General features: G+C 39.3%; 1 protein-coding gene across 1 annotated transcript in view; it reads left to right on the forward strand.

The window, feature by feature from the left end:
• The window catches only part of PARD3B (par-3 family cell polarity regulator beta), a gene marked incomplete at its 5' end in the record, with an annotated part of 298,721 nt that overhangs the window by 243,038 nt on the left and 41,688 nt on the right, over window positions 1–13,995 (forward strand). Inside the window, one exon of the mRNA XM_082483978.1 lies at window positions 7,171–7,306. Coding sequence (XP_082340104.1) covers window positions 7,171–7,306 — 136 coding nt within the window. The remainder of the gene's footprint in view (window positions 1–7,170; window positions 7,307–13,995) is intronic.

The raw sequence follows: 13,995 nt of genomic DNA on the forward strand, positions 1-13,995 counted from the left end.
AAGAAATTACCTTGGAGAGAATTATGCCTCACACGTGACTTCTGCATGATGGATAAAAGGCATAATTGATATCATCTTTAGTGAAGAAACCAGAAACTGTTGCATTGTCTGGAGGCTACTGAAAATACCAGGAAAATCTGTTTTTCATTATTTTCATTGTGTATTGTTTATAGAGAGTTTGGTTGTTGTCAGCAGCCGAGTCCCTAATCTCCCTGCTTTCCTAGCCCTTCAGAGACACGTGCACATCTCTGATCAACAAGACAGCAGTAAACTGGTCACATGCCAGAAACAGACCTTGCCATTAACCAGCCTGAACTGTAAGGCATCTTTTTTTTATTAGTAGTTAAAATCTGGTGATTGCCTTCCTTGATGAGGCACAATACATTGAGCAGAAAAAAAGGAAAAAAATATCTCTTCTTTGAAGTAAAGATGACAAGCTGGCTACAAACAAGAAAATGTCCCCTTTTTTTCTTTCCTTCCTACCTGGCTGCGAATAACCTGTTTCTGTTAGAGTAGCGCATACTGTATTTGCTGTTACAATGAGGTTAAACCTCAGTTTCCATAAAGCAGCAAATTAGGCTATACCTTCCATTATTTCTGGCCAGCTGTACCTTCCATTATTTCTGGCCAGTCAACTATAAGTTAGAAAGGAGAGTAATGGAGATGAGAAGTGGCCTGGATTGAAAAGATGGTGCTCATCTGAATGTCTAGGCCATCTGCCATGACAAACAGGAAAAGGTGTTGTATGTCATGTGAAAGGAGGGAACCGTAAAAGGACGCTTTATGTCAAGCCACTGAGAGAAATTTTATAAACAGTTTGGAAAAACTGAAAGTGATACAAATCCGCTGGTCTCAATTTTCAAATTGTTCTTTTGAGGCTTCTGTAAACATCTTATGAGTTATTTGGGGAAAGAAAAGGTTAATGACACCGCTAATTCATATCATGCAAGGTTCTCTCTCCTTCTTTCTTCCTAATGAGTCTGTATGAACCTAAGGATACCATCTTCTTTTTTTCCACTAAGCTCCAAATGTCAAGAGGTCGGTAGTGATGTTACAGGGTCAATAGGACTCAATTTACATCCAGACAAATGGTAGTCACGTGCTGCCCTAGGTGTCTTTGACCTTTTGGACAGAAGTGGTCTTACTGCTTTTATGTTAGCCTAAAGAATTGAAAGGTGACAGCGTATGTTCCTCTGAAGCACAGTTACGACTTCTTTAAATATTGTAAAGCAGATTAAGGCTCGGGGACTTTAGTATGCACGTTCAAATAAACTCAAATAAGTGTAAATAGCTGCTTCAGAGTCGTTTGTTTTCCTGCAGTTTATTTATGATTCTTGACTTCATATGTATTTATGTACATATGGATAGAGAGAAATGTGCCCATCTAATGCTTCTCGTGTCAGCGCATCTATACAGACACTCTCAGGATAGTCCTGTCTAAATGGAACTGGGCTCAAAGTCGTCTTCCTGGTCACTTTGTATAGATTTCCAAATCAAGTGTCCTACTGGGGTCACTCTCTGTTGATAAAGATGGTAATTTTGCATACATAGGGTATATTCCTGCCAAGAGCAAGAAAGCAAGTGTTACGGAGACCAGGAAAACCATTTGCAAGGTTCCAGTAGCTAGAAAGACATTGTTCCTAATTTGGGTCCTCAGCGTGGGGTGTGTAGAGCCAAAACCCTGGCTGGCTCTGGCTGAACATCAAAGATGATTCCTGAGTCTGCAAGGCAGTATCAATGATGTCAATGAGGTATTTCTGACAAGTCTTCATTGCAATATTATTCATTTACTCAAGCGCATATGAAAACAACAAATGTTCATTTCTTCCTAAACTCTCTTTCTCTCAGTGGTTGACAAAGATGAAAACTGAAATATTGTAGAATTATGTTCTTATCACTGATTTTCTTTTTATCGCTTCCCACCATTCTTTTTATTCTCTCTTACTATTGAGGTTGCAAAAATATCTCCGTAAGCAATGTAATACTTCAGGGTAGAAAGACAAGGGCTGGAACTGAAAGAGTAACATACTAAAATACTTATTTGTTATAACTTCAAAGCAAAAGTTTTATCTTAAGTGAAAGATACACTTACATGCTCTGTTGGACTCCCCTATACTGTATATCTTTGCAGACCACTATGTTCCTTTCAGTATATAAAATTAGTTTTGTTTTATAGCAGATTGTGAATGGAAGATTGTCCATTCTCTTAAGTCTGTGAATGACGTTTTGTCTTGGATTTTTTTGTTACTGGAGAATTCACTAAAAGAATAATCTTTTGTTTCCGTTTTTTTTTTTTTTTAACTTGGAAGCACCAGTTGTTTGTATAGAGGCTGACAATCAGCTGGGTGAAATCAGTGTTTGAAAGAAGTGGCTGGCAAAAGCGCCCTGTGCAGTATTAATGTGTTTAGGAAAACCACTGGAAACAAAATGTTTATTGCCTCTTTAAATGTATGTTTATATACAGCTTTAAGTGGTTTGACTTACTCGGTACATGCAGCACTTGTTTTTAATTTTGTATTATCTAGAGAGCTGCAGTAAGAAGTCACTAATTTAAAAAAATGACATTTTTAACCTGAATGATTAAAATCCAGATTAGTGACTCAGAGGAAGAACAGAGGGGAGATTTTATGGTGCAAAACCTGAGCCATATGTATTAAATTCTGATGATGATGTTTTGATTCTTTGCAAAAAATAACTTGTCTTTCATAATGGGTATATAATGTTATTGCTATGGTGCTTGTTCATCTATCACTTCCGAGATGATGGGATGAAATTTCACAGTCATATTTTACATAATGTTAGAGGTAGCTTGAAGCTAAATCTGTGCCAAATTTGGGGTTCCTTTTTGTTTTGGGATGTCTATTCCAACTGTATCGGTCAAGTGGCTGTTGCGTAGCAGGTGCCTTTACAATCACAGTGGGCAAGGTGGAACCTGTGTAATGCCTCTGAGAGATTCAGACGCAGGGCAGAAGATGGTGATTTCTGGCGGTTTTTTATCTAGTTGGTAGTACAGCCCCAGCAGTGTGGATTAGAACAATTGCGTGGAGTTTTTTTTTCCCTTTTTCCCAGGCCGGAAGAAAGCTTTGATTTGTAAGGATTGTATCTGGCAAAACTACAGAATGGTGGACAGGAGTGTGCTTTTTCCTCTTTTGAATGTTCATATAAGATTTTTTTTATTTTTTTCTGTTTCCCAAAATAAACCTTGCAGTGTGTGCAGCTTATTCGAAGAACTGTTGAACTTCTCTTTAAGATAGTTTGTGGCGTGAGATTTTGGACAGGTTTTGTCACTATTGTTTGAAATTGGCATCTGAGTCTTTGCTAAATGCTTTGTAAAGTTTCTCAGAGTTTTTTCCCCCCCACAGACATTATATAAAAAATTTCCCCAAAAAGCTTCAGGTTCTATCTCAGTATCAGCTGCTTCTGAATAGGTCTCCTTACATGTTGCATAATTTTAGGAAGTTGTTCTGAAATCAATTGCAAAATGCAGAATGGATGGTTCTCGTACAGCTTTGTCATGACAGCAGAGAAGTCCATGGGTACATTAAATGTTAGAGCCTGGGAACACATGATGGTGGAGGGGAATGGCAAATGTGTGGTTGCACGGTTCTCTGAAGAACGTGTAGCGCAGGGAGCCATGTCAGGGAAGTGAGTTTTGCGCAAAAGTGGAGATATGATGAGGACTGTAATATTTATATCTCCTCAAGGAGGGAGCACTACATTAAATGTAAAGCTACTGTAAAAGAAATCTGTCTGCTGTACTTACTAGGCTCGGTGAAAAGCTTCAGTAAGTCTCCTTAATATAAATTGACTTTGATTGGAGTATTGTTTTTATATTTCTTCTGTAAGTTCAGGTTCCTTTTCAGTATAAATAGTCGTGGTTCCAAAACATTTGAACTGGTATTCATCTGCTGTTTCCCTGTCTGAGACCTGCTATCTGATCAAACCAATATTTTTTAATTATGTATTTATAGGCAGATGGGAGAATAGTTTACAGTCAATGTATGATCTTCTCTGCAAATCTTGGAAATTGTGTTGGTTTTTTTTTTAATATTGCCTTATCAGTTTCTTTTTTTTTATTACTGATGACTTCATTCTGTTTGAATTCAATGCTTCAGTTTCTTTGGGGTAAACTAATAGATTATGTATGCGATATTTGCACAGTGCTGATTGAATTCATCTGGTGAGTTTGAATGTGGTTCATATATTCACATAATTGTCAGGAGCCAACTTGAAATTCAGAACCGTTTCATGAGCATTGCACAGGGCATCATATTCATCTCACATTACTCAGGAGTGGGTAAAACTTTCATGGTAAGCTAGATATGCAGCTCTTCAAAAGCCAATGTCTTTTACATTTGTGCCTATAAACAGTGATGGAGAAGAAGAAGAAAAAAAAAAAAGCTGTGGAGCTTTAACTGTTTCCTGAAAAAATGAAGCTGTCCTAACAAATTCTGATCATGCTGGCCATTTTTGACCAGACTTGACAGGTGATTTGATGTTCAAAAGATACTGGATCACTAAGTTTCATGAAAATAAGCAGCCTGCTAGAGAGAGAGCCAGACGAATGCCCTTGCTGGCGAGAAACACTGCAGTGTGAACTCAGTCCCATTATCGGACACCAGAGAACCCACAGGAGAGAAGCACAGGAAATCAGACTTCACGGAGCTGCTTGTTTCCACAGAGATTATGCTTGTGTTTTCACACTAATCCAGATGGATAACTTCCCATGTGCTGCTATCTTTCATTCAAACGTTCCTACTCGTTCTCATGGTTAGGGTTTGTACTTTAATATGGCATGGCAGAGGTTTGCCAAAGAAAAAGCTGTCAGGCCCAGTCTTTTAATACATATAATCAGCTTGATCTCTGTGGCACCTACTTCCACTTGCTGGCTAGGCGGGTTTAAGTAGAAGGAAGTTCACCTACAGGAGATCTGCAGTAAATGGAGAACAGGCTGCTGTTACTGCCTCTTATAATTTAAATCGCAGGTTTCATTTAAAAAAGAAAAAAAAGGAAATGTACCGTATTTTCAGATTACCTCTTCAGCCAAAATACCTGGAGGTAGAAGGTTGGTATGTGGCCATTAGGCCCCTGGTGGCAGGTGCTAATACAGTTTGCAGAGAGCTGCAGGGAGCCAAATCGGCCGGAATCAAACTACACCCGTTGCCTGTATTTCAGCGTTTCCCTCTCTTAGCTAGTGCCGCTTTGGGTAATGATGTTGGCAAAGCAACAGGGACAGCATTGCACTTTGGGCCTTATCTGTATGTTAGCAGCCCTAATTAAATGCTTTATCTGTACTCACAAGTAAAGTCAGGGGATTTCACAGGTATTGTATTGCTCGGGAGCTGTGGACCAAGCTTCACTGTTCTAAGTGATAGTTCCCATTAGCTAGTGCTCAATTCCAGTGTTTTGCAAACTGGAAATGGTTCTCTACTATTTGACAAGAATTCATGCAAGGAGCAGAGGCATTTGTCTGTGGAAGGAGTCAAGGGGAAAAGGGAATGTAGTTTTTTCTTTTTTTTTTTTTTTTTTTTTTCTCCTCGGAGTCTGTCCACGGAGTTTGTGCAAGCTTTCTGCACTGTCTTGGCAGATCATGAGAAAAATTTCATATGCTCTGGAAGAGCTCAGTAAGTCAGCCAGAGAAGCTTGAAACCTCTGGGACCTCGTAGAGTAGAGGGCTGGATAACTTAGGATCCAGGGAAGGCAAGTAATTTAAGTGTTTGATTTTTTCATGGAAACATACTGATGCTGCAAGTAAACATTTCCAATCCTGGCTGCGTAGTCAGTTGCATTTGCACCCTATGTGGATTTTCCCTTCATTAGTAATTAATGTCCAACCAATCTAGATTGCTGTTAGATGCTAGAAACTACTTGTTATTGAGCTGATAGGTTTACATCTGATCTTTTGTATGTGCTTTCCAAATTGTTTGCTATGCAAATCCTATAAAAGGCTTCCCTAGATTCTGGCGTTCTCCTGGTGGAGTGCAGTGTGACAAGATGCTCCACTGAGTCTGTGCTCATGTGAGTAAATCTGTATGTCTATAACACATTGTTGGTGAGGCAGAGTTAAGGTAGTTAAGGTTGCTGATTAAGAGAATATACGATGATGTGCTGCAATAACAATCGTCTGAGTTTAGGAGCAGCCACGAATAAATTCTACAACAATTCCCTGTGAATGCCATTAACTGATGCTGAACCATACAGTCAGTATTCACCCTAGTGCTGACTAGAGCAGGGCTGGAAATAGCTGAGGGAAGCTTAATTTATTCATTTGCAGCGTGGTTGTATTTTTTTAATTCTTAGGTATTTTCAGGATATTTTTATTTTAATCCTTCCAGGTATAGCTTGAGCTTTCACAGTTGTACAAGTACAGCTGTAAGGTTGTGGAAGGCTCACCAGGGTCAAAATCCACAAAGACAGGCATGTGTCTAACTTGACAAACTAAGCAACTCCACTAGCTTTACCATGGCAGTTTGCAGTGTATGCAGTTCAGCATACAAGTGAGTCTTTGTCAATTACTGAGTGAATTACTGTTTAATTACCACTTTAAAAAAATGGTGTCAAGGTTTGATAGTGCGCTTTCCCATCTCTCTTGCCTTCCCTGTATTTTCATGGCTGATGTTTTAGTTCTCTGCATACTTGGGATGGAGGTTATTTTTTATGAGATAAAACTTCTTTCTATGCTTCTCTGTGAATATAGTCTATTCTTTACCTTGAACAAATGTGGGTTTAGGGAAATTCCACATTTAGCGTGGGAGCAAAAGGAAACATTTTTCTGGCAGCTTATCATCATCATCATCATTATTATTAAAATATGATAGCCATTTATAGCTGCTCATAGGAATGTTAAAAGTTTCCTTGTGCTCCCCCATCTGTCTGCATCCATCTGTTGTCTCTTGTCTTGTACTGGAATTGTTAAGTTCTTTGGACAGGGACAGCCTTTTTTAAAAATGGGGATCAAGTTCACAATTAGCAACTTTATTAATACAAGAAAGCAAAAATCAGGGTGATACGGGCCAGTGGGCACCATGCAAGTCAGGAGAATCAAATGTTCATAATCCGTTTCTCTCAGGTGTGACAATTCTGTGTGTGTGCTCATGTGGGTACCTGGTAAGTGTTAGATATGTGTGTACATATGAGTCTTATTTGCTTTTTTTTTTTTATTTCTCTCAGTGGCTGCACAGGTGGTGGGAATGCTGATCGTATCCAGAAGTTACGGAAGGAGTACCATCAGGCCAGGAGAGAAGGCTTACCTTTCTATGAGGATGACGAAGGAAGAACACAGCCCTCTGAGTACGACCAGCGTTGGGTAGGTCCACAATGCAACGCAAAGAGCTTTTGCAGCATTCAGGGTTAGCAGAAGGTGCTGATTTGTTTGTGTTTTCCAGAAATCCTGTGTCAGCTTAACATGAATTTGGGGTGTTTGTAGAGATGGAGAAATGCCAGCCCACCAAAGAAAATTTTAATAACATGAAAACTTGGCTAAAAGTAACTTGTCTGTTCACTGTGTTTGATTTAGGCCCAGGTTTCCTCTCTTTAAGCCCAAGATACGCAGTCATTGCCCAACTTTGTCACATGTGGTAACATCGAGGCTTTTTAGCAGGATTTATGGTACTCTGGCAGTTCATCCAGTGCTTCCCTGGGTTAAGGAGAGCGTTAGAAGAGCAGAGACTCACTGTCCTTAGCTATAAAGTGAGAGGGAGGAAATAAAGGCATGTCTGCTCCTCCCCTTCCTTCTGCACACTGGACAGTAGCAATGTGGCCACAATACATCCTCAGTAAAAGTGAAAAATGGAATAATTTGCTTGTCTCCCATTGAAGGATCTTAAAACATTCTACCAACACTATAGAACTTACAGACAAGCTGTATTCCCTATTTTGCATCTAGGAGTCACACTACACAGACATATTATCTACCCTACTACCAAAGAGTAACCCATGGTAGAACCAGAGATTAGGTCGAGTGCTGGATTTTTGAACGCATTAAGTAAATGCAACAGCTATAGTCTATGGGATCACAACTGTGGAACTCAAGAGCTCCACCTGAGCAAGTTTCAGAGTTGGACTCCGTCTCTTTAGAAGTAATTATAATCAACCAGCATTCAAAACATAACTTTGATAAGATACAATTTATGCTAAATTTGAAATTCTAGTTTAAAAAGAGACAGAATTATGTTAAAATCCTAAGAGTCTAAATATACCTGAAGTTTGAACTAACATTGTAGGTTTTAACATCCTCCAAACTATCAGTGTGAATGCTGAAGTAAAATCTTCAATGATTGAGGTTGTAGTCCAAAAAAATCCTATGCGAGCTTAGACTTTATTGTAAACACAGAGAGAGTTAAAAGGGGTGTTTTTACATAAATTTTCATATATATTTGTTCATTAAGAAAAAAATGTTGTTGTATATATTATTCTAATTCAGTTACCAAAAGTGTCACCTTCAGCAAAATAATTCTTAGAGCAGTTAACTTTGATCTACTGCCTTAAATTTTGTGACCCAAAATTGGGAATCTGTGTAGCTGCCATTCTTCTTCTGAATAGCTTTTGTAAACTAAAATGAGAATATGCATCAAATGTGTCTTTCTGTTGAAATTGTATGGCATGTTAAGTGTCCTGACAGAACCCCATACTGGGCAGTGGTACCTCTTCAGCCGCCTCAGGATTTCTACTTCTTATCTGAAACTGATAAAGCTCTATTAATCCCCAGAGGAGGTTGTGATTTATGGTCCAGTGTAGTTTCCTAAGATTCACAAAGGTTTCTTCTGGGTAATCCTTTTTAAGCCTTTCCTATTAGGTATAATGCCCAGAGATTACTGATTTTGAAGGCTTTGCTTTTCCTGTGAAGCAAGTTGTCCTTAATCAGAGTACCTGAAAGGGAGCTTTAAGTATCTCAATCTTGAACTGATTAACAATAGTGGCACCAGGATTGTTTCTTTTTGTTGTTCCAATGCAGAACATTTTTAGATGTTTTTGTTGTGAGGAATGGCAGTCTGCTCAAAAATCAGAGTTTACCTTGAGGGCTTTATACTCCGTTTTGTTTGCTGCTGCAACAGTTCCTCTTGTTGAAGTGGTTTACAAATTTCAAAAACTTCTGGTCTCTTCACTGCAACAATATCATCCATTGATCCATCCAGCCTTGCTTTCATAGGCACTGTCTTTCAGTATGGAAAATACTGTGGCCCCAGCTTGCTCTCTTTCAACTCCTGGCTGAAATTTCTATGCTGACATGTAGTTTTACCCTTAAAATACATATGTTACATCAATCCATTCAGACAGAAAAGAAGAAACAAAAATAGAATCGAATATTAAAAAGAAAACAAATGTCTCAAAGCATCTTGCCAGGAGAGTCCTCAAGATACTCTATAAGTCATGCAGTCTTTTCTACCTCGGGCTGCTGACCCTCAGCAGTACTGTGGTAACACAGATTGAACAACAGCTGATTTTTTTTCCACCTTTACTCATCAGTGAAGAGACATGCTGATGACTAATTGCAGAATTGTAAATAAATAAAAACTTACTCTAGTCTTCAGGATGTCAGGTCTTTCTTTAAAGAGTTGACAGACAGCTGAGGAGGAGGAAAACCTGGTATAAGTTTTCTTCCTTCCCACAGGAGGTTATGGCACCAGGGAAGCTGCAGCTGGAAAGGAGATGCTGGGTCTCCCTGTGTATTTTTAATACTTGATTAGTTCTTTCTATGCTTTTGTCAGTCAGCTGTTTTACCTAAACCAGCTTTCCTATAAGTTGTCTTTCTAATGTACAGCAGCTGTTGTAATCACTTCCTACTGTCTCATGAAACATGCAGATAAGTTGGGAAATAACGGAGGATAATTTGAGAAGACACTATCCCGTCACAAATCAACAGCCTCAGAAATGGACCCTGGGTCTTGTCCTTCAAAAAAGTATCTGGGAACTCATGAGGCAAATTTCTATCTGATAAAGCTGACATTGAGAAGTGGCCTCTAGCTGACACTGTAATGGGACAGAATTTCTGATAGAAGGGGTATTTCTAACAATCTACTTTTTTTAAAGTGGGGTAAATCAAGTTAAAGTGGAGAGCCAGCTGAAAAGCTAGCATTGTAAGGGAAAATGATCTCATGACAGGCAATTGGGATCCATAAATGTTTTAAAAATAAGGTCAAGCATTCATTTTAAATAGGCCTGCTATTCTTTCATCATCCATTCCTCCCTCCTGCATCCATGTTCCAGTTCTCCTCTGTTCTCATCTGTTGCTGGCTGGATTTTTTGCTCTCTTGCGCCTTCATTCTGCTCTCCCTTCCCCACAGTCTCTTCTTTTTCTTTTTGTAACTAACTGAATAATTCAGTTTAGTGTGTCTCCATAAGCAGACACATGTATATAGAACTGTCTGTGCTACAGAGCCAGATCCTTTGAAATTCTTTTCCAGTTCCTTTGTGCTTTAGTTTGTTCTTGAGTTTTGCATCCTTTGGACTCCCCCCTGCCCCCCACCCCCCTTTTCAGGTTTATAACTAGGATAAATGATAAGCCAAATTCTATAGGGTGGGTCACGAGGCTTAAAGTATACCTCAGCTAGTTAACCAAAGGACAGGCTGATGATAAGTATAAATATTGTCTAGGAAAATTAATTCCTGTTGCTGTCAGTGTAATGTGCGATTACTCTAAAATTTTCTGACAGCTAGGGTGTATTGAGAAGTATGAGTGCAAGACAGAGTTTAGGCATGTGCATACATACTCATGTCTTAATGGGCCATCAGATAGTAAAAGTGCTCACAAACATATCCTGTACAAACCCAATGCTGGTCTACAGAAAAAGGCATAACATGTTTATGTAGAATTATCGTATACTGCAGTATCATTCAGAACCTGAGAAAACTATGTAAGCAATAAGCTGCAAGAATAAGCTTCCCTAGGAGTTGGAGGGCTTTTTCATGGGGCGCTCTTTTTCAAGGCTTTAGAGTCACGGACCGGTAACAGATCATGAGAAATAGAGAAGGAGCTGTCAAGACAAAGCTGTGAAGTTAGCATCTGCACTTGTATTTAGGGGCATTTAAATAATGAGGAATTAATCATCTATTTGAGGATTTACTTGGATTGTCTTACAGACTTTGTACAAATCCAGTTACTTAAGACATCAATTCTTTCCTTCAGGGTGGCAGTAAGTCCTTGAAACATTATCTTTTCTTAATGTACATTCAAGAAGTGCATGTAACACCAGCCACATTGCAAATAGTTCTTCACCTGTTAGCAACCACATCAGCTTCACTGTATGAACCTTATGTTAAGTGGTTCTAAAAGTCATTTTCTTATTTGCAGATCAGATTTGGAAGCTGATAAATAACCTAAAGATATAAGAAAACCTGTCCCTGGATACTAGCTGTGAAAATTTCGATTGAAACAAATCTCTAATGTACTGAGTTTTGTCAGTTCCCAGTTGAGAGTATGAAAGAAGAATCATGCCTGTCTGTGTTAAAGGCCAAGTACTTTATTGTGTGCCTGGCAGGGATCCAAGTCTAAAAATCAACCAGAACAAAAAAAGGAGCGTTAAGAACTGCATTATTTTTCCATAATGTGTCAAAGGGTTCTACACGTGCTTCAGGATGAATAAGGAGCTGTTTGTACTTTTCATGACCAATTAATTCCAGGTTTAGGATGTTGCATTTCAAATAGGTTAGGTTCCCAAAATGCACAGACGTTTGTGTTGGACCACAGTTAGAAACCAAAATTCCAACTTCTAGAATAATAACATTCCTGTCTTCTAGCGCAATGGGAGAAGCTGACAATTTTATGTACTATGTGAAACTATATAGCAGAAACTGTTGTGAATTCCAGACTTTCTGAGCCCACGGACTATTAGTAGAAAACATTGAACTTAAAAAAAAAAAAAAAAAGACAGTATCTTAGAGTATAACTGCTTTGAAAACCATGGATCAGAAGTATTTCTGTATATGTTACTAAGATATTAATTGAGAGAGTATGTAAAATATTTTACTAGGATGTATGATTAACTTACCAATCAAGAACTTTTTATGGTCACTACTTATCTCTGTATAATGAAGGTTTCAGATTGGGGTGTGTTCTAAAGAGCTGTTCAAAATAAGCAGAGAGATTTTTAAATTTACAGGCTGGCTTTTGGGGGTAGGTTAGGGGGAAATTATTTTGGAGAAATCCCTGCCAAACCTCATGTGAAAAATAAACTATTCCAAATGGCATATGCAAGGAGAGCCAAATTCAGTTCCATTAATACTAGTAATAAAGAGTGACTCTTATAACTTGTTTGGAGTCATTCCTACTTACACAAAGGTTGAATTTGGCATAGATTATCTGAACCAGAGGGGAGTCTGAAATGCTCATGTCTTTGTGCTAACGCTATGTACACACTCTTATTTACCAAGGGAAACAGTTCTCGTGCCATATGTCGCCTTATCAGAACCCACTCTACTGTTTATACCCTACAATATTATGTGAATTCCAAAAATACATCATGCCATCTATTCCACAAGGTACCTCCTCACACAGCTGCTTTTTGTTGTATTTCAGTGCAGGGGGGTGATTCTGAGGAGGGCAAACACTAAGCATTTCTCTTACTTCATACAAGTAGTTGAAGGAAATCGGACAAAAACATGTGGTGCTGCCAGGCTGTGGCCATCCTTGCAGGCTCGCAGCACTGAGAGGTTCCATATTAACACATGTGCCAGCGGTCGTGTCCCTTGCAGTTAGGAGAAGTTCTTCTGATGTTGCCCAAACGGAGAACTTGAGTGGGGCATCACAGAGATCGTGACAGCTGCCACAGATCATGTTGATATGATATGAAGGGCCCTAGAGGTTTTCTGTTGAATATATTTTTCCTAATTTGCCAATATTTCCGGGGAGGCAAGAAACAAACTTCTAACTGGTAATGATCATATTGATGGGGGGAGTTTGTGAACAGGTAATCCATTCTGTGTAGTATGCTGAACGGTTACTGTAGTTGTGCACGTTGACAGGCCACAGCTCTGCAGCTTTTATCTTTTGGGGCACAGAAATAGCCTTTTCAGAGCTAGGCTGTAATCTGGCTTCACTGCAGTTCTGAGTAGCACGGTAGCTGCATCTTTGAGACTTGCTTCAGTTTGGGCAAGCTTCTGCCAGTATAGGCTTTAACAGTTTTCGGTCTACTTGGTGATCACTCCATAGATAGTTGACTGTGTGGCCACTTTCCTTGAGCACGTGTGCACACTCTGTCAAATCTCAGGCCAGCATCACATGGGGGAAGGTGGAAGAGGATTGAGATTTTAACACCAAGCCTTTACATCTTAGGGTTGCTAAGCTAAAGCTTTGCACTTTGAACCTTCCCTTACCCTCAGTGATACGTACTTCTCCATGACAGCTTGGTCCTGACCCCTAGCAAGTTAGTGCCCCACATACCATAGAATCAAATACAGCTGCTCATGGGTCCGACTACAAGGGAGAGAAAAAAGTAGGTTTTCTTTTAAAATTGACCTCCTCTTCCTCAGGCCATTAGTAAGAGGCCTGCTTCAACTTCTGGAAAGGGGCCCTGGTTACAACAACGCTCATTTTTTAATCACGAGACAAGCCTGTAATGCCATTGAAATTCATGTCTGAAGCTAAGCACGCGCTTAGGTATTTGTTAGATCAGGCCTGATATAGGGCCTCAAACTTGACCCCTTCTTAGGCACAAGCTTTTGCCTTTACGGCTAGGTATCTGGTGCATTTATCAATTAGATGCTGACACGGTTGACTTCTTTTTGAATTCACACAGCTTAATCTCCCTGGTTTATGTTCTTGTTCAGTGTGTTGCTGATTAAAAAGAAATCTCTTCCCTAAAAAATACTGATGATCCAAAGAGTTGCCTAGCTACTGTTGTCCCAGACAGCACCGTGTTTCCTCACGATGCTGATCACTGTCCAGCTCTGCTTGCTGGGGATAACATCCCACTAAAACGGATAGCAGTTTTGACAAAGAACTGCAAAAATTTGTCCATTTAACATAATGGAAAGCAGAATGACCTAAGTCAGGCAAAC

This window comes from Vanellus vanellus, assembly GCF_965231255.1.
Source record: "Vanellus vanellus genome assembly, chromosome: 5".
In the NCBI taxonomy this organism is placed as follows: Eukaryota; Metazoa; Chordata; class Aves; order Charadriiformes; family Charadriidae; genus Vanellus; species Vanellus vanellus.